Below are 23,182 nucleotides of genomic sequence, written 5' to 3'. Positions count from 1 at the left end.
ATCTTTTTATTTACATGTCTTGTGCAGTAATGTTTCTTTTTCGAATTTTAAAAAAAAAATATTTATTAAATGAAAAATATTTAGTCAGAACCTTCAATGATAGCAAATATTTAATCAATAAATCTGTGCTTTAGTACAAAATTTTATCAGTGAATATTAAATTATTTAATTTAGACTACTTTGTTAAATCAAGGAAACACAGGTAAACTTTACCTGGACCCCTTAAAGGGCCTCTTAATTGAGTGTGATAATTAAATAGTTGTTTTAGCGAGTGGACGCTCGGGGAATAAACCGGTTGGAATACTTTTGTTTAGGTTTGGCTTTAAATTAGGATAAGTTCCGCATGCTCCATAGAATATATATAAATTTTATTATACTATCTACACATGTGGTAACATTAAAAATATGTAAAAATGTAAAATATAAAGACTAGTTCTTACAGCTGAGCTTAACAAATTTTTGGTACAGACGTTAAACACGGACAACTTCCGATAAGTGTTATCAATCAATAAATGGCCGGAGCTTCCTACGGATTCTTATCATAACAATAAAACGCAAAAATCGTACAATTTATACCTGTAGAAGAATGAAAAGAAATCGAACATTACAACAATGTCATAAATGAAACAACACTTTGAGTTAAATATTGTTGATGACTGAACACATACCGTTGTATTTTCTTCTTCTCGGTCCTCTTTTGATAACGCACACAGATAAATATAAGAACGATGACCGTAATGAGCAAAGGGATGCTTACTCCGAGGAGGACAATGTATGTCGAAAAATCTGAAGAAGATATTGACGCAGATCTAAGTACTTCTTATCAACATTTCGCAAATTATCAAAGATTAAAATACTATATACTCGAGTTTATCCTTAAAAAAGTAATTTTTACGTACATAATTTTTTATCTACAAAAAAAGTAACGTTTACCTGATAAATCAGACTTTTCTTTCCTAAAAAGACAAAAATAAATTATCCACATATATAATCGTTGTTCATGTAATAAATAACGTTACGAAATTTCAATAACACTGTTGATGTAAAACAAATCAAAATATTTTTAATTAAAAACTCATGAATATTTTCTACTTACACACAAGTTGCTTCACCAGATAAATCGTCACACCTCTGTCCAGATTTACAAGCATTAAGAATGTTCAATAAAATGCAAGGTGATGTCGCCATTGAAGTTGATACAGCTAGAATGTAATTGATTTATTTATCAAAACGAAAATTATTCGAATATCTATACACATACTATATATAAAAAATAATTCAAAGACTAGGTCATGATTCTTCCCTCAACGTCTTAATACTTTAAATTGAAATTTTGAAAATCAATCTAGAAAATACTCAACAACAAAGGAAATACAATGGTTGAAGATTTTCTTAAAAAGAAAGGCTTGTCATGAAATTTCATCACATGTATTAGTTTTGTGAAATAACAATACTCAGACTTACTGGCCTTCGAAGTTCCATTTTCTTGCTTTATAGTTATTTCCATTATGTCTGGTTCTTGTCCCAAGATTTGGGGCTTTCGTTTACCTTTTATCATTCTTGTCATGCTGTTAGCAACGTCGTTTTCTAACTGATTTTCCTCAGTTTTTGTACCAATTAGCTCATAATCAACAATGATACTCCCAAAGCTACAATTTTATGGTCATTATGAATGAGAAACACGTAGATTGAATAAATAAAATAATAAAAGTTTAAGATCAAAGACATATTGAATAGTCCTACTACCGGATAGACAGGACAGCTACTGCAGTAAATCCACGAATGTTTTCTTTCTTGTAGAATTTTTCTAGCTATTTGAGTACAAACAGCAAATCAGATATTGATTAATTTAAGAAATATAATTTCACATTAATTAACCTTTAAGGTTTTTATCATATATAAATAACACAAAATGTTTATGCTTATGTTACGTTACTGATATTTTGTTGAATAATATATTAGTATTACTGATGTTTGGATTTCAGTAAGCCACTTCCGGCTATTTTTCAGGAAGTCTTCCCTACTATTGTTGATGTCAAATTTGATTTCAACTTTCACTTTTACGTCTGTTTTATCTAAAAACATATGAATGATACAGATTGTATCAGGAGAATAATAGCAGCAAATATGTAGATGTAACCAGACACTTATTATCTATCCTTCAAAATAACTTAAATTATGACTTTTAAAGGGTTTTTACTTTAGATGAGAAACTGTCAAATAGTCACAATCTTTGTCTTTATAAAAAACTAAGAACAAGTTTATTTAATTCAAGAAAGAAAGACTTTAAACATTATTTAAATGCACTGGCTATCGCCCAAGGGCCAGAACAAGAAGAAAAAGGCAATAACCAATTCAAAATGCAAACGTTGCTCGGATATAGATAGTGTAAGTATAATTCTTACCGGGTTGGTGGGAAGCTTTTGGCTCTACAAAACAATAGATGAGCTATCTCTGATTTCAAGCTTACAATTATAATGTACAGTAAAACGCAAATTTTAAATATGGCAGGACACTTACGAATACAATCAGAGAGATTTTGTCCTCCGAAAAGACATTCACAATGAGAAGAACCTGGAGTATTAACACAGGTTTGATATAAAACTGTACTGCAATTCTGAATTCCTTCCTTGCATTCATCCACGTCCTCTGAGCAATCAGGCCCAGTCCAGACTGTGATACATCGACAAGTGCCATCGACAGCATCGCATTCTTCCGTTTTGCTAGGAACACATTTGCATTGGTCGGAACATTGATCCCCAAAGGTAAAATTTTGACAGGCTTGAGAAAATTTGTGTCAGCGTTTAGTATACAATACAAATACAATTTTTAACAAGACAGAATTATTATTTAAATAAATTAATCAAAGACTGGATCTTTCATTTATTAATTGTTTCTTATAAATACCTTTATATTTAATGTCAGAAGAAAGATTTTAGTAATATCTGAACACACTTAAACTAATTCTAGGATAAATTAATAATCACTTTCTAATATTTTATGTTAAATACCTGTACAGTCAAATCCATTGCCTTCGAATCCCCTTACACAGTTACAATTAAAACTTCCCTTTTTATCAGTGCAAAGGGCGTTTCTGGAACAGTTGTGAATTTCTTCGATACATTCATCAATATCTGAAAAATAAATTAAACCATATAATTGTAGATTTGAATAGAATAAACGGCATGTCTAGATCTCATTTTGCACTGCTTGAGTATTCTATCCTCATAATCTACTGATAAATTTCTCCAAAACATGAACGGGTACATTTACTTCATAATGTTTTAAGCAAATTAAGTACTGCAAGCAAAATATTTTTATAACTACGAAGAAGATAAAGGTACAAAAAATCTTATCAATTCAGAATCGCTTTATATATATATATATATATATATATATATATATATATATATATATATATATATATAAAGATCTTCTCTCGTGAATGAACTTCCTTTCAAGCCTAAAATTATTGATTTTTTTTTTTTGTTTATTACATTTTATTTGATTTTCCTTTTGTCTCTGTCATTTCTAACTGCAGTGTCGTAGGCTGTGAGTTGAGCACTTGCGAAACATTATAACTAAGGGATTGTGAGAATGAAAATAGTCAATATGTAAGGTACTGACTACAATTTGGAGAAACTGCAGCGATTTTAGTATCCCTGTCAGGTTGATTTATTCACTCTAGCTATCTTGTAACAACGAGGATTTTTTTTATAATACTCTCAGTGAAGGAACTGAAAATCGAGATTCTTCTCATAACCCTAATATTTTTCAGAGTGAAAATTTAAAAAAAAATTCAAATGGATAAAATACAATATATATATATAGAGAGAGAGAGAGAGAGCCTTCATGAGGTCGATCCATAGATAGATGTATATCAACTTCACAGAAAACATATCGACCCATGTCGATATGCTTTTCTATGAAGTCGATATATCTATGGATTGATCTCCGAATGAAAGGGCTACATTTTTATATTATTCTTTACAGAGATTGACAAAACAAAATTTAATTAATAAACACAAACCACAAGTTAAACACATAAAAACTAGAAATCAAAATAAAGTTAACTGTTTAATGCCACTGTGTTACCTTCATACTGATAGAGTAATAGGGGGAATTTACCAATTAAAAAGACCAGATTTATTCTATTACGAATATTTTGTATCAATTCTTAATTAAAAATATATCTAATATATCTCTTATTATCAGGAATATTCATATTCAAGGCAGTATTTCGCCTAATAAGTGATTACAGGACATCATGTTGGAGTCGATGTATTTTTTTTCCAAAAAAGATCAAGTCATATTAGCTATTATAATGACAATATATTCTTATTTATAAAAGATTAATTTCATATGTAGAAACAAAAGTCGATATGCGTTTCAGAATCTTTACCTAGTAACAGAAGTCTATATGCTTTTATATACTTAATCATGTGATCAAATTTAAGTTAATCCGAGAGTTTGGAATAACAAAAAATCAACTAGCACTACTACTAAACTACCAAACACTATATTTTTTGGTTATAAACTCCAAATAAAACATGAAACATTATAAATATATAGTGTTTAGTAGTTTAGCAGTTAAGTACTAGAGCTAGTTGATTTTTTTTTTGTTTTTCTGTTTCCTTGTTCTTATCACTTATTAACTTTTTTCTTTGTCCTTCGGAAGGGACAGGGCATCCTGAAAATTTGACAATTTCTATTGTTCATGTCGTTGGTCATTTTTAGTGCTTTATATATATACACAAGAATCACAAGACTCGAATAATCATTTTAACTGTAAGCAATTTCTGCCTTTTAATGGCTCTTCAGACAGTTACAATTTTACAATTGATTTTTGTAAATGTCTGAAGAGCCATTAAAAGGCAGATAGCGCTTACAGTTAAAATGATTTTACTGTACCAAAAATTGGATTTTTCTTAAAGTATATATATATATATATATATATATATATATATATATATATATATATATATATATATATATATATATATATATATATATATATATATATGAAACTGCAAAATTTTAAATATGTTATAAAGTTATAAAATCGATACTAACTATAGCACTCATTTTTGGTTGTTGCGTTCAGTCGGTATCCTTCATTACAGGAACATTCAAAGCCTCCAGGAAAATTGGAACAGTGGTGACAATCAGCTGATTTGCATTCGTTTATGTCCTGGCAATCTTTTTCGTTTATCAGTTCATAACCATTTTTACAGCTACATCTGTAACTTCCCACTGTATTTTCACACTTCTGGTGACACAAGGTAGGTTCCTGACATTCGTCTATGTCTGCAGAAAATTCAGTACTAGGCTTATATCAATTCCCCATGTTATGCTTTTCAATTATATATTGGGAGAACATATAGAGAGTTAAAAAAAACAAGATGTGTTTGTGAAACACTGATGCCCCCGTATGGCAGCTTATGGCGAAGGTTAAAGTTTCTTCAAATGCAATTCAAAACCCAGGCCAAAAGATAAGAAATGTTGATACCCAAAGAAAGGTCTTGTCTCGAGGAATACACCTGTGAAATTTAAAAGACCTAGATACAACTATTCAGAAGTTATGGCAAAGGTTAAAGTATTTTAAATAAAAGTCAAACGTCAAGGTCAAGGTCAAAGTTGTTGGTATCCAAAGGAAGGTCTTGTCACAAGGATTACATATGTGAAGTATGAAAGCCCTAGCACCAACCATTTAAAAGTTATGGCCAAGGTTAAAGTTTTTCAAAAGTAGGTCAAACTCCTAGGTCAAGGTCAAAGGGTCAAAGTGGTTGGTACCCAAAGGAAGGTCTTGTCACAAGGATTACATATGTGAAGTATGAAAGCCCTAGCATCAACCATTCAAAAGTTATGGCCAAGGTTAAAGTTTTTCAAAAGTAGGTCAAACTTCTAGGTCAAGGTCAAAAGGTCAAAGTGGTGGTTGATATCCCAAGGAAGGTCTTGTCGCAAGGATTACATATGTGAAGTATGAAAGCCCTAGCTCCAACCATTCAAAAGTTATGGCCAAGGTTAAAGTTTTTCAAAAGTAGGTCAAACTCCTAGGTCAAGGTCAAAAGGTCAAAGTGGTTGGTACCCAAAGGAAGGTCTTGTCACAAGGATTACATATGTGAAGTATGAAAGCCCTAGCATCAACCATTCAAAAGTTATGGCCAAGGTTAAAGTTTTTCAGAAGTAGGTCAAACTTCTAGGTCAAGGTCAAAAGGTCAAAGTGGTGGTTGATATCCAAAGGAAGGTCTTGTCGCAAGGATTACATATGTGAAGTATGAAAGCCCTAGCTCCAACCATTCAAAAGTTATGGCCAAGGTTAAAGTTTTTCAAAAGTAGGTCAAACTCCTAGGTCAAGGTCAAAGGGTCAAAGTGGTTGATATCCAGAGGAAGGTCTTGTCACAAGGAATACACATGTGAAGTTTGAAACCCTAAGCACCAACTGTTCAAAAGTTATGGCCAAGGTTAAAGTTTTTCAAAAGTAGGTCAAACTCCAAGGTCAAAAGTTCAAAATTGTTGGTATCCAAAGGAAGGCCTTGTCACAAACAATACACATGTGAAGTTTGAAACCCCAAGCACCAACGGTTCAGAAGTTATGGCCAAGGTTAAAGTCTCATAAAATTTTGCAAAAGTAGGTCAAACTCCAAGGTCAAGGTCAAAAGGTCAAATATGATGGTACCCAAAGAAAGGTCTTGTCACAAGGAATACACATGTGAAATATGAAAGTCGTAGCTCCAACCAATCAAAAGTTATGGGCAAGGTTAAAGTTGACAACAGACAGACAGACAAACAGACAAACAGACAAACGGACAAACAGACAAACAGACAGACAGGACAAAAACAATATACCCTCGGGATCTTTCGATCCGGGGGCATAAAAAGAAGAAAACGTTGAGTGATTCTATCTGAAACAAATAAAGCAAAGGTTTTAGACACTATAATACATGATAATTTAAAAATAATTTAAAAGAATATGTCATCCTCCAAATTAAATACTCAGTTCAATGAATAGATATTCATATGTTAATTCACATAAACTTAAAAATGTACAATGTGCACCTACCTTCACAACCCCCCGTATAATTTTTGAACCCAACAATACAATCACATCGGTAGGATCCAGGGGCATTTAGACATTTCTCATGTTCTCCGGTACAAGGACTGTTCTTACATTCGTTGATATCTACATCACAGTTGTCCCCAATCCATCCCGGCTTACAGACACAACCTTGTATGTTGTCACATACATTGGCACCTCTTCCACATCGGCAAAGTCTCTCGCAGTTCTCACCGTAGTGATACTGATCACATGCTACAAAATGTTCAGTTTATTTATTATATAGTGCTACTGTTCTCCTCTTTTTCAAAATGTATCTAATTAACATTTGTTCGTCAGGTAATGTATAGACCCATGTACCTAATAAATCTGATATGGCATTTAAAATTTTAACTTGATAAACAGACATGATCAAATTTCAATGGGGTTTGGTACTTTTAATTTTGAAGGTAACGTATAATTATACATTGTACTAGTAAATCGTGTACATGTATTATGAACCCAATGTCACAGATTGGGTAGGACAATAAATAAAAAGAAACATCAATAATGCATGTATTTGCACAAACTGAAATTATCTTTCGTGACCTACCTTTACAGGATCTGCCATCATTTTCAAGTCTGTAACCAATTGCACAGCTGCAGTTAAATGAGCCCTCTTTATTGGTACAATTGTGGTCGCAGATAGAAACCTCTTTACATTCGTCAATGTCTAAATACAATGAAAGTGAATTTACAATATATATGTTTTAAAAAAACATATTTCAGACTCTAACATTCCCCTCAAAATAAATCCTTATCCGAGGCGTCTTGAAAGAGTTTTCATTCATTTGGTTAATTAATGATATACAAAACCAACAAATATCTGACCAGGTCCATACTACTAGACCGAAATCAAAATGCAATAATTACTACATTAAATAATCAGGAATTTTTCATGCAATTTGAACAGTATTATTTTTTTTTCAACAAGTATAAACACTTAATACACAATGTGTTATATTACATCATCACAAATTTATTGACAAACTAATAATATGAGAAGAACCTGTCTAATGTCATTCTACATGTTCATAAACAATACATGCTTATAACGTGCAATTTCGTTGGTCCAGAAAACGCCAGCTCATTTGGGTAAGTAGATGGAAATCCCGAATAAACCATTCAAGTTAATATTGATGTGAACTCTAATTAGAAAAGATCGTCTATACCAATCAGAAAGAACATCAAATTTCCTCATCATTTCATAATTTCAACAGTTGCATGCTGCATTTATTTTACTAAACTGAATAGCTATCATATTGCAATAAGTAAGTAGTTATTTAATCATTTAAACAATAACGCATTATCGGATACCGAAAGTTTCAAAAATTCATCAAATGTTGCATGCATTGAATTCTGACCTGTTGTCCTTTTATATCTGTTTTCGAGTAATGATAACAACATAATGACACAACATATCTCCCCTAAATGGACTAATGTGTGTTTTTTTTTTTCAAACCTTCATTGACTTATCACATGCGTGTACTATACATTAATTTATATAATTATGATAAAATGTCATAAGTTGTACTTCTGTAAATTGTAAGCACTTTTTAAAAAATTGTTTATAGTAACAATTCATTATTTCTGAAACTTCATTAACTTTGGAGTCGCGCTTTTTGAATGATATATATGTGGAAGTATAAGTGTTACCTTTGCATGTTCTGTTGTCTTTGTCAAGTTCGTATCCACTTTCACAAAAACAAATTCCTTTATTTTTATCAATTCCATCTCGTTTACAACCATAGGTGCAATTTAATCCCGGGAAGGAGGAACAAGAGTCCTTTTCTTTAATGTAAAAAGAATAAAAGAATATTCTGGCTTTTAAATAGGGAAATCATATTTATGGGTTTTCTTACTTCAAAAAGTGTATTTACTTTTATGTAACCAATGAAAATACTTAATCTTCCAAATAACGGACTTAAAACTTAATCATCTAACCTTTACATTAACTATTTTCATTCTATAAACAATACCAGTTCTTTTTAAGAGAATGGGTATTGGCCAAGAAAAGTTACATGTACATGTACGCAAGTCAAGTTTTTTTTTTTTTTTTTTTTTGATTGAAAAGAAAAGACGATTGTCTTATAAGAAATAGTTTTTTTTAAATAAATGTCTATTAACATTAGTTTTTATGATAAATTCTTGAAAATAAAAGCAACAAACATGTATATTTTAAAACTTAAGTTCTCATTCCTTTGATTCATGAAAACAAGAAGGAAAATACCTCTTTCACAGGTCTTGCGATCTTCCATTAAAGTAAATCCATAGAAACAAGCACAGTTGTAGTCACCATTTACGTTTACACAGAGTTGGGAGCATCCGTGAAGAGATGTCGAGCACTCGTCAATATCTGTTAAGAGAACGTAAAACATTGTAAAAGAAATCTTAAATGATGCTATTTCATTCATCCCTTTCTGTAGAGTTTCCCAGTTAACATTTGTCTTGATATCCCGAGAGATATTCAACATTTTCTTTGTTGAAACGTATTCTTTGAAGCTATAAAACTGAATTATCTCTATAGAACTCAAAGAGACAGAACATTTTACATCTGAATCCATAATCATATGTGTAAAAAAAACTGAAAAGAAAATAAATACCTTCACAAACATTGTTTTTCTTCTGAAACCCCTTCTTACATTCGCATGTGAAATTACCAAAGGTGTTAGAACAATCTGTTGTGTCCTGTGGACAGTCATTCAGTGATGCATCCTGACACTCATCAATGTCTTAAAAGAAGAAATTAACCACTTGTATAAACTCCATTCTTAAGCTTTTATCTACATGAATATAATTTATCTAAAAATATATCATTCTGTTGACCAAATTATACAACTGTATTATCTTAGAAATCCAAAAATTAACACTACTAGTGATGGCAGAATAATGTATTATCTACATAAATAGTGCTTTAATAAGATCTTCAATAGTACCACAGAAAAAAACTATTACATGCAAAAGTGATTTCGATTTCAGTTTCTCAAACTTTATTTTGCAACGAAATTTATTTAAAGGAAGCGATTGAGCAGAACAAACCTCTACAGTTATCTCCAAAGGCTTGTAACCCATGTTCACAAAGGCATTCGAATGAACCTTCTGTGTTTTTGCATAATTTATTGATTCCGCATATGGTTGGATTTTGGTGGCATTCATCAATGTCTTTACTGCAGTTCTTCCCTGTCCATCCCGAACTACAAACACATCCACGAACTGGATCACACCTGTCTACACCTGGACCACATGTACACATTTGTGAACAGTTTTCACCGTAGTTTGGTTGCTCACATCCTATAAACATAGAAGTGTTTAAAATCAAAAATTTTGTAAGTGTTAGACAAGTGTAAGACACCTCTCTCTCTCTCTCTCTCTCTCTCTCTCTCTCTCTGTGTGTGTGTGTGTGTGTGTGTGTGTGTGTAGATCGATCAACGTTTTCTTTGCCTAAAAGCGTTATTTAAGAGATAAACAAAAACAGAAAACACACTATCTTGATACGAAATGGAAATTTAAGGTTCCGAAATTAATATCATAATGCAAAACATATTCTTTGAAATAATAAAGATTTAATTAAAATGTTAAGTTATACTGTAAACATTTTTGTAAGGAGTTTGTGATTAGTAGTATAATTGTAAGTTAATGATACAATGTATTATGTGAGAAGAAATAAAGTCACATATTCATTTATCATAATAATTATATATTATACCAGATCATGACTTAAATGAAGAAATTAGTAATTTTCACAAGCAAAAGACAATGCTTATTTGCGATAGTTAAATTGAATTAATGTCGACCTTGAAATTATTTGAAAAAACTCACTTGTGAGATTGGTATTTTCACTTTGTATTTAATTATTTTGTAATAACAAATAAGTTTTTTTAAATAGATTTTAATTATATGCATTTTTATAAATTTACTTGAACAAGATGTTTTATCGGCTTTTAAACTGAATCCAGGACGGCATGCACATTGAAATGATCCATTGATGTTAATGCAATCTTGTTCACATGGAGAAGTTTTAAGTGCACATTCGTCAATATCTGAAATAAGAATCTTTGGCATTTCAAACTAATTTGACATAAATGATGTTAACAACTGGAAAAATTATCATGCGTGATCTATATGGGTGTTTCTACCTGTTTAAATTTACTTAAGAGAATATTTATGAAAAAATTCTTAATAAATGGTTTTGTTTTTTTAAAGTGCATCATATAATATATACCTGTGCAGTTTTTGTTATTACTTGTTAACCTATACCCAGAAGGACAGATACATTGGTTGATTCCATCTATATTACTGCATGCGTATTCACATTGCATCTCAGATTTTTTACAGATTTCAACATCTAAAAAAGTGTGAAAAAAGATTCATACGAAATATTTTTGTCCAATTTGGCTAAAATGTATAGTTTCAATCAATTTAATCAATACCAAAATATATTAAACTTTAAAATTTTAAAATTGTTCTTTGAATCTAATTTGAAAGTGTTTTCTTCTAGAAGGAAAAAAGAGAGCATGATACCTTTTTTATTGCAAGTAACGTTGTCCTTATTTAGATTAAACCCTGGGTGACACATACAATTAAAAGATCCTGGAGTGTTTGTACAGAGATGTTCACACCCAGACAATCCCTCCAGACACTCGTTGATATCTAGAATAAAAAAGAATAAAAACATTTAAATACGTATGTGCATCAATAAAAAGGAATTGTATTTTGTATCTTAATTAAAAAAAATATATACATGTATTTACTTGACGAATTTAATCTTTTTTTAAATTTTCTAAGCATCGTTTACCAAAGTTGATATATAAACACTGAAAGTATCGAGGTGAATTATTTCATCTTGTTCAATATATTACACGACTTCCGCAATCACACATGTTACATGTACTGAGGTCATAATCTGTCCAAAGGGACCAACTTCATGACTTTAAAACAATTCTTTGACTTCTTTTAATTACACTGTGTAATCTATTATTTAATAGATTAGCATTGTAAACATTTGAGGATTTATCATATCGAATATGGCCGCTAGTTTGAAAAGAGATCCCCTGGTTCCTTTGACCAAATACTTAGTACATCTCCTCACTCCTCACATTAACATACCATTGCATTCTTCGTCCAATTTCCTGTATCCATTATTGCAGTTACAAATATAACTCCCATCTATATTTTCGCAAGTTTCTTTGGTATCGTCACATTTATTTAGTTCAGCAGTGGCACATTCGTCAACATCTTCAATCATCCATTTTAACATGAAATATGATATGCCAGTTTAAGTGCAAAACGTTCTTTCGAGTATAAATTCTAATTTTTCTATTTAGTGCATTGTGTTTTTGTCCTTTTTTATTTTTAAAATATAACAAATATCGTAATTTTACGCATTTGAAAAATAATGATTTTGGCCATCTTTAAAAAATTGTTTGGTTGCCCTCTCCCAACCGACTGGCTAAAATTGGACCGACTCAAAACTTTCTTTAACCTCTAGGAAGCATTTTTTATGCATTCCGGAAAATAGATTTTGAAAATTCAAAATTGATTTTAAATTTTTAAAAAAAAAAAAAAAATTCTCACCTACCCACCGACTCAGTTTTCTCATCCTGAGTCGGGAGAGGGCAAGCATACATTATCTTAAAGTTTGCTTACATCCTTAATCTTTTCGCACAAAGGTTTATATGAAAGAGAAAAACAATTACTGTAAACCAACTTTTATTCGCGACGACTTTATTTCGCGATTTACCGAGGGTAAACTAGTTCGCGACGATTAATTTTCGCGATCAAGCATTTTTTTTTATCCGTTGTTAATAGAAAGAGAGACTTTAAGGACCGGTTCGCGGCGAGAAATATTCGCGATGACGAGGCTCTCGCGAACCTCGCGAAAATTTCTTGCACGCGAATAAAAGTTGGTTTACAGTAATTAAATATACATCTATTAGCAAATGTTTGCACCTTTTACGGATACATTCGAAAGGTTCTTTGTCTGAATTCAAATAAGAATATAAGCTATTTACCTTGACATTTATTGTCAATATCTTTATAACCAGGTGGGCATTCTGAGCAGTTGTATCCACGACCTAGTCTAACCTCTTCTACTGGGGTCAGATCAGTGCAGTTTCTATCCAGGGGACAAGGACTATCAAGGCAGCCGTCTGTATCCTTCTCACAGTTCTCTCCTATAAAGCCAGATACAAGAAAATAGACTTCTGCTTGGTAGTGTGGAATATCTTAGTATTAAACAAGGATATTATACAACAGATAATTTAAAACATGTTGGAGGACTGAGCGAGCAAGAATTATATTTTTAATGATAATTGAAATAAGAGTGATTCTATACGCATTTAAATTTTCATAGTAAAACAAAAACAAAGTAAAAAATATGAACCAATTTGTAATTACCGGAATATCCAATATAACAGCTACAGACAGCTCTGTGAAATCGGTCGTTTTCTGTAGATATGACACTCTCATAATTACAAACCCCTTGGTCACTACACCCAGTGCACGAGATTATAGAGATGTCTAATGAAGGAGACTGAGCGCCCATGCCATCTATTGCTATAATACTAAAATTAAAAAAAAGATGCAGAGAGAGTTAGTTGAAATTACAGAAGAAGTCTTCCTTGTTCTTCAGTAGAAACTAAAAAAAAAACGAGATTAATATCAGCATAAACGTGCATTGATTCACTATTTTCATAAATATTTATTCTTTCTCTCCCTAAATAAGCAATAAAAGTTATTTTGTAAAAGTACATGATTAACGGTTGTTTACTAAAGTAAGATTGGTTTCGAAACTTCTCCGAAGAAAAACTATGAGTACTAATGAACATTAACAATAACAATGCATTAAAAGCCTGATGAACTATCAGCTAGTAAAGGAAGAATTTTTTTTTAAATCGAGTACTCAATGTTGTCATCCATCTTACCTGATTTCAGAGACATTGGTGTTGCGGGGTATCCATCTTGCTATTCCAGTTTCATCGTCAAAAACGAAATTGTCCGGTTGTTTTAAAAGTTTATATGTGGGTCTCTCTTTACCATCGTCGGAAGCATTAAATATTAATTCGATTTCTTTGTTGACTTCGACATTTATTGTAGTATTTCCCGATATTTGTGGTGTTTTATTTTCTGAAATGAAGAAAATTCAACTTTTTACAGAATTCTAAATTTTGAAATGGGTCTAGGAGAAAATTTTTTTTCTTTTCATTTAAAATGACGAACAGTGAGAGTTGTGGTATAAGATTTCCTCTACATATATCTCTTGTCTTACCTATGACCTCAACATCTGATTTCGAATTCTTGTCCTTGTTCCCAGATGTTTCAGCTAAACCAATGTCTCCTGTTGCAAGGTAATCTGATACACAAGCTTCCGAAGGGTTTGATCCACATTTTTGTTTAGCTTCCTTCAATTGGTTTTCATCAACCTCATCAGTAAAAAGTGGCACAAATTCGGGATGAGTGAAATTTTTGTATGTAAATCCATCCTCATATTGAAATAGAGACTGTTCGTTAACAGACCCTTGGAAGAAATAAAACAAAAGTTAAAACAATATCAACATCAAGAAGATAAATTTCAACATTGTTTTCAATAAAAATGTCTTACAAAGTTGTCCAAAATTGTAGTAAATTTTCCGTTCAGTGTTCGTCGCATTTCCTCCTAATACTGTTCCGTTTGGAAGAATGAAGTCGTTCGTCTTGTTTCCATCAAAGTTCCCCATCAGGCCTATCGTAAGCCCTTTGTGTTTGTCGTTAACCAGCGTCTCACAAATCAGGAAACGTTTTCCGAGACTTATTTTCATCGTTATAACTGAAACATTTTGTGAATGCATAAAGCTTTCGACAGACTACGATAACAAACTAGAGCGTTCAAAGAAACGCATGTGTCGCTGCTATAGCATCATTAAAGACACATAAATAAAAAAAGGGTGGTCATCTATTTTTTTTTTTAATATTACATGTATACTAAAATTAAAGCTAAAGCAGAGGGGGAAAAATCCATTGGACAACGATAAATAATACATATTTTAAAAGTAACAATCAATATAAATTCAAGTTATAATGAATAATCAAAATTTAATTTATAAAAAATTATCACCCATTCATATGTGTTTATTTCAGCAATCCCCCGAGATTCACGAGCCCAAGTCAGTATACCGACCCTGAACTAACGGAACAACACACAGGCTTTTCCGTTAAGTCTAGAACAATCGACCTTTTCTGTCAAGTCGAGGAAATTTTATTAGATTTTTTTATGTAAATTAATTTATCAATTCCCGAGATTCACTATCAAAATTCGGTATACCGATCCTCTTTTATTCTTTTTAAAAGAAAATATTCATGTAACAATCGGAAAATCACATGGGTTTTCCGTCAAGTAGAGAACATCTCTAGGCCTTTGCTCTGCAGGCGACACAAAAAATGACAGACAACCACATAACATTACACTTACAGGGTATGAGAAATGTTGCCGATATTGTTCGATTTTCCCATAGAATAGATATGTTTGGTGTTCGGAAAACATAGCTAGCATTCATAAATTTTGTTGTCAGGTCCACTCCGTTTCCTCGAATTATCATTCCTGAAACAATTATAGTAAGTGTTGTTGAAAATTATTTTAAAAAAGGAAATCAAATTTGCAACATTTAAACTATGTTTTTTTTAATTATTTAATTTTACATAATGAGTTTACATGTATTACAGATGCTTACTCTTTTTGTCACGAGACATTTCGATCTGTACTTTTGAACCTGTTTGGTCTCGGGCCACAAAGGCACTAAATATTGTAGCATTAATAGATGTTCCATTTTCTGATGTAGCAAGCTCTGTTCGGGCCTGAAGGTCAAATGTCGTTGTGCTGGTATTTATTTTCATCATGGTATATTCACCGTAACCATTAAATGTGTAGTCTTTGCCATCAAGTGTAGTAATATGTGGATCTCCAAAGTTAATTCCTGTATATAGTTATTTATAAAAAGAAATGTGTGACAAAATTAATTGTAAAAAAGGACATGTACGTAAACTAATTTATCAAAGTATAATTACCTTCAATCTTGAGAGATAATTGGTTAGAGCTCGAGTTACTTGCAATCGGCTGGTCAAAAATGTGATAGTCAAAATGGGACAAAATGTTCAAATATTTCTTGCCGGCAGAACAGGGAGAAAATCTCTTTCATAGCGTTATTAGTAAATGAAATATTCCAACAAGATGTTCTGTTTTCGGCACCTGTATCAACAGTGTACTTTTGTATGCTTCCGAAGTATGGGATTTTAACAAATGGAGTTATACCGAAAAAGATCATAGACTGTTCTGTGGGAAAAAAAATAGGATAAAGAAGAATGCCAGTGACAAGCTGTTTACTTTAAATTAGGTAGATTTCCTTGTCATATTTAAAGAAAATAAAACTTCTGAAATATTGGCTGACGCTTAAAAAACAGAAAATTGTATTCTTACAACATGTTATTAAGAAAAGGTACAGGAAAAATGACGAATAGATTGTAAATATTAATATTATAACTAGAAAAATTCGGATTGAATTTCTTGATATATACATATTATGATTAAACACGTGTTTATCTTCAAAAATATGGAATTCGGAAAATTTACCGCCTTATACATATATACTCCAAAATATTCCGCAGCCTATAGATAGTTTTCAGTAGGCCCAAATTAGCAAGAGTTATTTCCCGTTGGCCGCCATATTAGGGGGCAACATGCTCATATTACTTCATTATTCAACCAACTTTAACTTTTTATACTGGCCATTGTGGGGTAGAAAGCATTATTTTTCTGAAAAATATACATTTGTTAAAGCCTCTTTTATTTCATTATTTTTATTCTATAAAGATTTCCCCCCAAATATTTCTGCTACATCCTCTTAGATTTGGTAAGACAAAGAGGAAAAATTACCAGGTTGACCACCAAGATGGCGGCCAAGGGAAATAACCCGGAGAGAAAATACGTCATATGAAAACTATCTATACTAAAACTTCATGTTAAATTTAAGTTTTGAGTTAAAATATCAAAGTATCATACAACAATATCAATCAAAAGTATCAAAATATATACAAGTGTAATATTAGTAATTCACATGAAGAATAAACTTTCATAAGCAAGAGTTTAATTAGTACAATATGATAAGCCATATATAGTGAAGTTTTGCTCGGAATAATACGTGATACATATAAGAATTCTATGTTCCTACTCTGTACAATAAAAGTACTAGTATAAATAATATTTTTAATACATTATTATTTTAAAAATAAATAACCAAATTACCAGGTTGGAAAGGTGATCTCAGATAGCAACGTGGAATTGGACGAACTTCATAATACCAATCACAATGACCTGTCTTGCAGCACTGATTTCTTGGTTTAAGATCAAAGTTTGTGTATTTGTATCTTTCAAAAAAGGGATTGTATTGCAGAACTGTCCCTGCTAAAGGTATGGACTGATCTAAGGGTCCTAAATGTTCTGTATCGGCATACATCTTGTAGCAGCATTCCTAACACACACAACAACACTTTAATCAAATTTCATACCAAATTCATACACAAGCAGATGAGAGATCATTAGATAAATCAGAGATTTCTTTTTATTAAAATTATCTCGTCTCAATTTCATATCTTGGGTAGAACTTCGGTCTTACCAAATTCATGCTGAGTGTCATTGAAGCATAACACAACATTCTGTTTAAGCTGTCAAACCTATTGATGGTGTATCGGGGATCAAACTTCAGAAGGCGAGGATCACAGGGACATTCAATGTTATTTAATACGGACGATATTTTCTGTAGTATATGACTTTCGATATTATTGTAATACCATAGGAAACATTCCTTTTCGTCTCGCTTTGATTTCACACCTTTTGTCATTTTGTAAATCCAGAAACCACGTTCTCCTGTGAAAAAAAATCATAAAAAATAACTACATGTATTTGTAAACATGACCTTAAGTTGCCATGTTTGCCATGTTTTACATTTTCCACGTAGACAAAAACTCGTTACCTATAGTGACGTTAACTAGCAGAAATCGTTGTAATTAATACAAATCCTTTTTCAGAATATTGAAATGATATATTTTATTTTCTAAAATCAACTTGAAGTTCATTCGATTATTTATAAAGATAAAAATATAAACAATAAAATGTCTTCTTTAAACTTTACGTCATAGTTCGTTATACATAGCTGTCTATCAAAATTTAAAAATATGAAATGAGATGATGTTGCAACTCCGATGTTCCATACTTTTTTACTACTTTTCCCCCGTTTTAACTAAAATACCTCTATTTCCTGGGTTCACGCTCATTCGAAAAGCTCCTTTACGGTTGGTGAAAGAGTTTTTGGCAAAGAATTGTTTGTAGCGATATCCAATGGAAATCTTTCTGTTTCTAATTGGTTTTAAATCTACATCCACATAATTAATAACTGTAAAGGTATTCTCTCCGTCTGTGATAAGGAAGCATTGAAATGTGACTTTCTGAAAAAAGATTAAAATAAGGTTAAGAAATCTCAAGCATCTAAGAGAAAACGTGTATTGGTATATACATATTTAAACAGAGAGAGAGAGAGAGAGAGAGAGAGAGAGAGAGAGAGAGAGAGAGAGAGTGGGCAGGGAGGAAGATTACAAAGTAAATTTTGGAAATGAAAAAATTAAAGAAAAATTATTACTTTTTTTTAAATTCTTAATAAATATTGATCAGTATATCTCTAGGAAAAACGGTTCAAATTAGTACCTTTGTTTCATAACCATATAAAGTCATGTTCTCCCATGTAACCTTAACAAGCCATGTCGCTTTGAAATTTCTCAAATCTCTGAAATGTTTCTTAACAATACCATCTGCTTTTTCCATGAACATGGAGTCTATATTATCTCCCTGGATTCCCCTATAAAGATGAACCATTGCATAATATACAATGAAATGTGGAGATAACGAACAGTAATAAAGCTCAAAGTTCCATTGAAACAATACAAGACGGGAGCAAAGCAAATATGGACCTCTAAAAACATCAGAGGCGGAATTGGGTCCATGGAGGAGTAAGCATTCCTTATCGACCGGTCACACCCGCTGTGTGCTCCTTGTCATGATCAGACAAACGAAAAAATCCGTAGACAATTCAGTGTGTAAATAATGGCCTTACAATTTGTATGAAAAAGTCAGCATTCGACTTAATGATAGTTTGCATTTGCTGACAAGGAGTTTGTATCGACCACAGAATTTTCAAAATGCTGACTTTAAAGGAGACTGTTGATCTCCTTGTTTCATCAACTTGTTTGTCAATTGCTTGCTTCGTTTTAGAAAATATTCTTTAATTTATCGTGGGGAATGGTTGTATAAATTGTTGCAAAATCGTACGTTTTAATGTTATTGATATGGGTAAAATTTAGTGATTTTAAATTATCTAAAAGTTCGTAGGAATTTTAAGTACTAGTATCCACTCATGCTTATTTTTAGTAAACTTGACAACACAAGGAAAAAATGAACACCGCTCCACAATTTCTCGTTTTCTTTCCTCTACCTGTGTGAAAATAATTCAAACTGACATCATCGTTCTTGTTTTGTGCTATATTACTAATATTGATAAGCTAGCGACCAATGAGAATCTAGGTCACAATTTTAGAGACTTTAATTATGTAGCGTCGAGAATGCCACGCCTTACTGAAAGTCCAAGGGAACAGAGATTTGAACTACATAGTATGTCATAGTTTTCTTTGGATAGGTTTTAAGGCAAGAGAATTGTGTAAACCTATAGTGTTTAGAAACGGATATTTCAACTTCGAATTCATATTCTTAAGTGGTAATGATGGATGTAATGTTATTAATTTGAACCGATTAGTGTCAGTAAAATAAATACATGTACAAGTTATAAATTCAGGATTAATGATGTCGGTAAAATCAACTATATTTTTGGTAAATAATTGCTTTGTAATGAAATTGTCGAGACTAGACCTATCGAACCCTTAATTACTACATGTAAATAATAAAATTTGAAAGGACATGCAAAGAAACTATTCAGATATTTAAAAAATGAGCAATAAAATTGGAAACTTTGAAGTAGATTAGTAATAGAGTTTAAGGCCAGGCCTATTTATATTGTGATGGGATTTGTGTCCATAAATATATCAATCTTAGGATACCTTGATTGGAGGGTTGTGCAATTTTGAGGTTCATGGCCAATGGACAAAAACTACGGAAAAGCGTAGATAGCAAGGTGATGGTAAAACAGCCAATGAAAAGAATTTTTATATCTAGGACCATGAATACCCTCTGAGCACAAACATAATATACCTGTTTGCTGGAAAAACTTTTGCCTGAGCCCTTAACTTTTGACTCTGGCTCTAGACATGTCATTTTGCTCTCAAACTCTTTGGTCTTATTTTTCAATTTACAACCTTTTTGGACTTTCTCAATATTTGGACTAATCTAAAGATTACTGTTAATTAAAAGTACATGTATATTGATGACATTCCAGGATTGGTGTTAAAAATATATTTTAACGCTTTGGATTCATTAAACTTTTTAAAACGTTTTTGGGGCTATGTTATTAAATATTTTCTTTAAAGATGTATTTAAAATAGGTTTTAATTAACTGATCAACAATGTTAAAATTCAAATACAATTTAGATGTAGGTACCTTCTATATGTGTTGTAGTACACTTTTCCACTTTCGTTTACTGACAGCAAATCAGTCCAAAATGGGCAAATGATTTGTTTTTCCTTCACTTTTTTAGAATCCATTTCATGTACCACAATGCTGTTAAACTTATCTCCAAGTCCTATTACGCCATTTGAACCAATCTAAATGAATATAAAACCGAATGAAGAATTTCATTAAATCAATTTTAATAACATAATTTTTTTTAACGTGTAACATAGAATTGAACATTAATCATAAAGATACAAAAAAAAATAAGTACAGTCCTGGTAATTTGAGAAAAATCAAAAGTCGCATAAATAGGATGGAGAAGAAATAGGCTGACTGAAGTCGATGGCAAACAAGATGTGTTTGTGAAACGTATGGTAGCTCAATGCCAAGTTCAAAGTTTCTGAAATGCAAGCCAAACTTAGAGGTCAAGAGACAAAAAATGTTGGTACTCATGGGAAGGTCTTGTCACAAGGAATACGCATTTGTAATATGAAAGCCCTTGCAGCAGCTAATCAAATCTATCATCATGGAGAAGGTAAAAGTTTTTTTAATGTAGGTCAAACATATTGATTTTTAAGAATATGTCCTGTCACAAGGATAACACCTATGAAATATAAAAGCCCTAGCATCATGCATTCAAATGTTATAGGCAAGGTTAACGTTTTTCAAAAGTGTGTCAAACTCCAAGGTGAAGATCAAAGGGTCAAAATTATTGATACCCAAGGGAAGATCTTGTCACAAGGAATACATAATTGACATATAAAAACCTTAGCTCCAGCCATTCAAAGTGTATGGAAAATGTTTAAGTTTTTCAAAGGCAGGTCAAACATTTGTACCCAAGAAAAAGACTTATCACAAGGAATGCACATTTGAAGAATAAAAACCTTAGCACAAAGTATTTAAAAGTTTTGGCAAAGGAAAAAATGTGTTAAAATTCTGCAAAATTGGGTCAAACTCCAATGTTTCCGCAAGGTATTGATACCCAAAGATTTTAAAAGGTCTTGTCACAAGAAATACACATATGAATTATGAAAGCTTTAGCTCCAACCATTCAAAATGTATGGACAAGATTAAAGTTTTGCGAACAAACTGACAGCTAGACTTACAGACGGGCGGAGAGCAAAAACTATATTCCTTCGATTTTCAATTACGGCGGCATTACAATATGGTAACATATGAAAAGGTTTCAATTTTTAAATTAGTTTATCTATGATAGGATAAAAGGCTCTTTTATTCCAGAATTTATATATGTGTAAACTGAATAAAAGTGCAAAACTCCTTTTTCTGTTAAGTGGGTGAGTACAAAGCCTGAAGGCACGAGTTAACACATTAATTCTTGAAAGAACACCATTTAATCCTTATTAATTAATTAATCCTTCATCAATTAACTATGTTTTAAAAATATTTCTCTTTGAAGCCTCTATACAATCCGTTATTTCTCTATTGAGTAACAATACGCCGTGATGTGGTAATAAAACGTACACTGTAATTCAGAGAAACATCGTTAAAACTCATCTTTAATTGTTAAATCATACAAAAACTAAACAAAAAAATTCATCGAATATATATATACTTTATTTTTAAAGCATTTGTCTTTAATGTCAGAGAAGAATCTGAGCAAAACTTCTCTGTCGTCTGAAGTCTAATTGATTGTTTTTACGATATTTGTTGTTCGATGAGTTTCTATGTTTAGTTTTTGTATGATTTAACAGTTAAAGACAAATGCTTTAAAAATAAAGTACATGTAGTATACCGACGACACTAGATTTGCTCTGATTTGTTACAAGACGAAGTACTCCGGCATGCTAGAGGTTCAGGGCGAGATACTTTTGACTTAGCGCCGCGTAATATCTAGCATCCATTGTAAAAATTCTCGCCGCTGATATTGACGAAACAAAATTGGTGAAAGTTAAATTTTCATTTTCTAAATAACAATCTGCAAAATTAATTTGAAGTCAAATCGAAAATAATTCTTGTATAAATTGAAATAATGATGCTATTGATTAATGAACACCGATGCATATTGAAACCTCCTCTGGAATTCATAGGGATCTGTGTTTTATGCCCTGTTCACAGATTTATAGATTTTTCTGAGTTTGATCACTGTTCTTTATCTTTACCTTTCCCATTACAATAAAGGTAATTTTACGATTTTCTGGTGACTATTTTACCTCATGCAAATACGTTCGTACCTGAGAATAACTTCTTTACAATTTATTTCATGAATAATATACCGGTACACTGCATCCAACAGTGACCCAAGTCTCAGTCGGAACTAGCTCTTTAAAAAATGACCTTAGGAGGTAAGAATCCGAGGTATACAAATAGTAAAAGGACGTTAACCGAGGCTATTTCTTGTACGAGTACAAATCGGGATAGAGTAGCAGGAGGTGGAATTAAAAATTTGATGTTACTGAGGTGAGAGGTACGTTTCTCTCCCTTGTCA

The 23,182-nt window shown here is 31.8% G+C and overlaps 1 protein-coding gene across 1 annotated transcript in view; it reads right to left on the bottom strand.

Moving 5' to 3' along the window:
* Nucleotides 1-84: 84 nt before the first annotated feature.
* The window catches only part of LOC133197327 (uncharacterized), a 47,507-nt gene continuing 24,409 nt past the window's right edge, over nt 85-23,182 (bottom strand). Inside the window, exons 11-41 of the mRNA XM_061333303.1 lie at nt 20,725-20,888; nt 18,825-18,975; nt 18,373-18,568; nt 17,740-17,990; nt 17,370-17,595; nt 15,802-16,044; nt 15,543-15,671; nt 14,697-14,900; nt 14,364-14,612; nt 14,020-14,221; nt 13,493-13,659; nt 13,108-13,269; nt 12,203-12,331; nt 11,618-11,746; nt 11,319-11,441; nt 11,014-11,136; nt 10,136-10,387; nt 9,700-9,828; nt 9,327-9,452; nt 8,753-8,887; nt 7,650-7,769; nt 7,064-7,312; nt 5,074-5,307; nt 3,012-3,134; nt 2,521-2,781; nt 2,406-2,429; nt 1,969-2,075; nt 1,747-1,811; nt 1,465-1,649; nt 669-786; nt 85-91 (exon numbers count right to left, since the gene is read on the bottom strand). Coding sequence (XP_061189287.1) covers nt 85-91; nt 669-786; nt 1,465-1,649; nt 1,747-1,811; nt 1,969-2,075; nt 2,406-2,429; nt 2,521-2,781; nt 3,012-3,134; nt 5,074-5,307; nt 7,064-7,312; nt 7,650-7,769; nt 8,753-8,887; nt 9,327-9,452; nt 9,700-9,828; nt 10,136-10,387; nt 11,014-11,136; nt 11,319-11,441; nt 11,618-11,746; nt 12,203-12,331; nt 13,108-13,269; nt 13,493-13,659; nt 14,020-14,221; nt 14,364-14,612; nt 14,697-14,900; nt 15,543-15,671; nt 15,802-16,044; nt 17,370-17,595; nt 17,740-17,990; nt 18,373-18,568; nt 18,825-18,975; nt 20,725-20,888 — 4,983 coding nt within the window. The remainder of the gene's footprint in view (nt 92-668; nt 787-1,464; nt 1,650-1,746; nt 1,812-1,968; nt 2,076-2,405; nt 2,430-2,520; nt 2,782-3,011; nt 3,135-5,073; nt 5,308-7,063; nt 7,313-7,649; nt 7,770-8,752; nt 8,888-9,326; nt 9,453-9,699; nt 9,829-10,135; nt 10,388-11,013; nt 11,137-11,318; nt 11,442-11,617; nt 11,747-12,202; nt 12,332-13,107; nt 13,270-13,492; nt 13,660-14,019; nt 14,222-14,363; nt 14,613-14,696; nt 14,901-15,542; nt 15,672-15,801; nt 16,045-17,369; nt 17,596-17,739; nt 17,991-18,372; nt 18,569-18,824; nt 18,976-20,724; nt 20,889-23,182) is intronic.

Source organism: Saccostrea echinata, unplaced genomic scaffold (genome assembly GCF_033153115.1).
Source record: "Saccostrea echinata isolate AGI-Se365-2 ecotype Australia unplaced genomic scaffold, CSIRO_AGI_Sech_v1 ptg000001l, whole genome shotgun sequence".
Taxonomy (NCBI): domain Eukaryota; kingdom Metazoa; phylum Mollusca; class Bivalvia; order Ostreida; family Ostreidae; genus Saccostrea; species Saccostrea echinata.
Note: the sequence above shows the minus strand (reverse complement) of the source record. Positions and strands in the feature narration are given on the sequence as shown.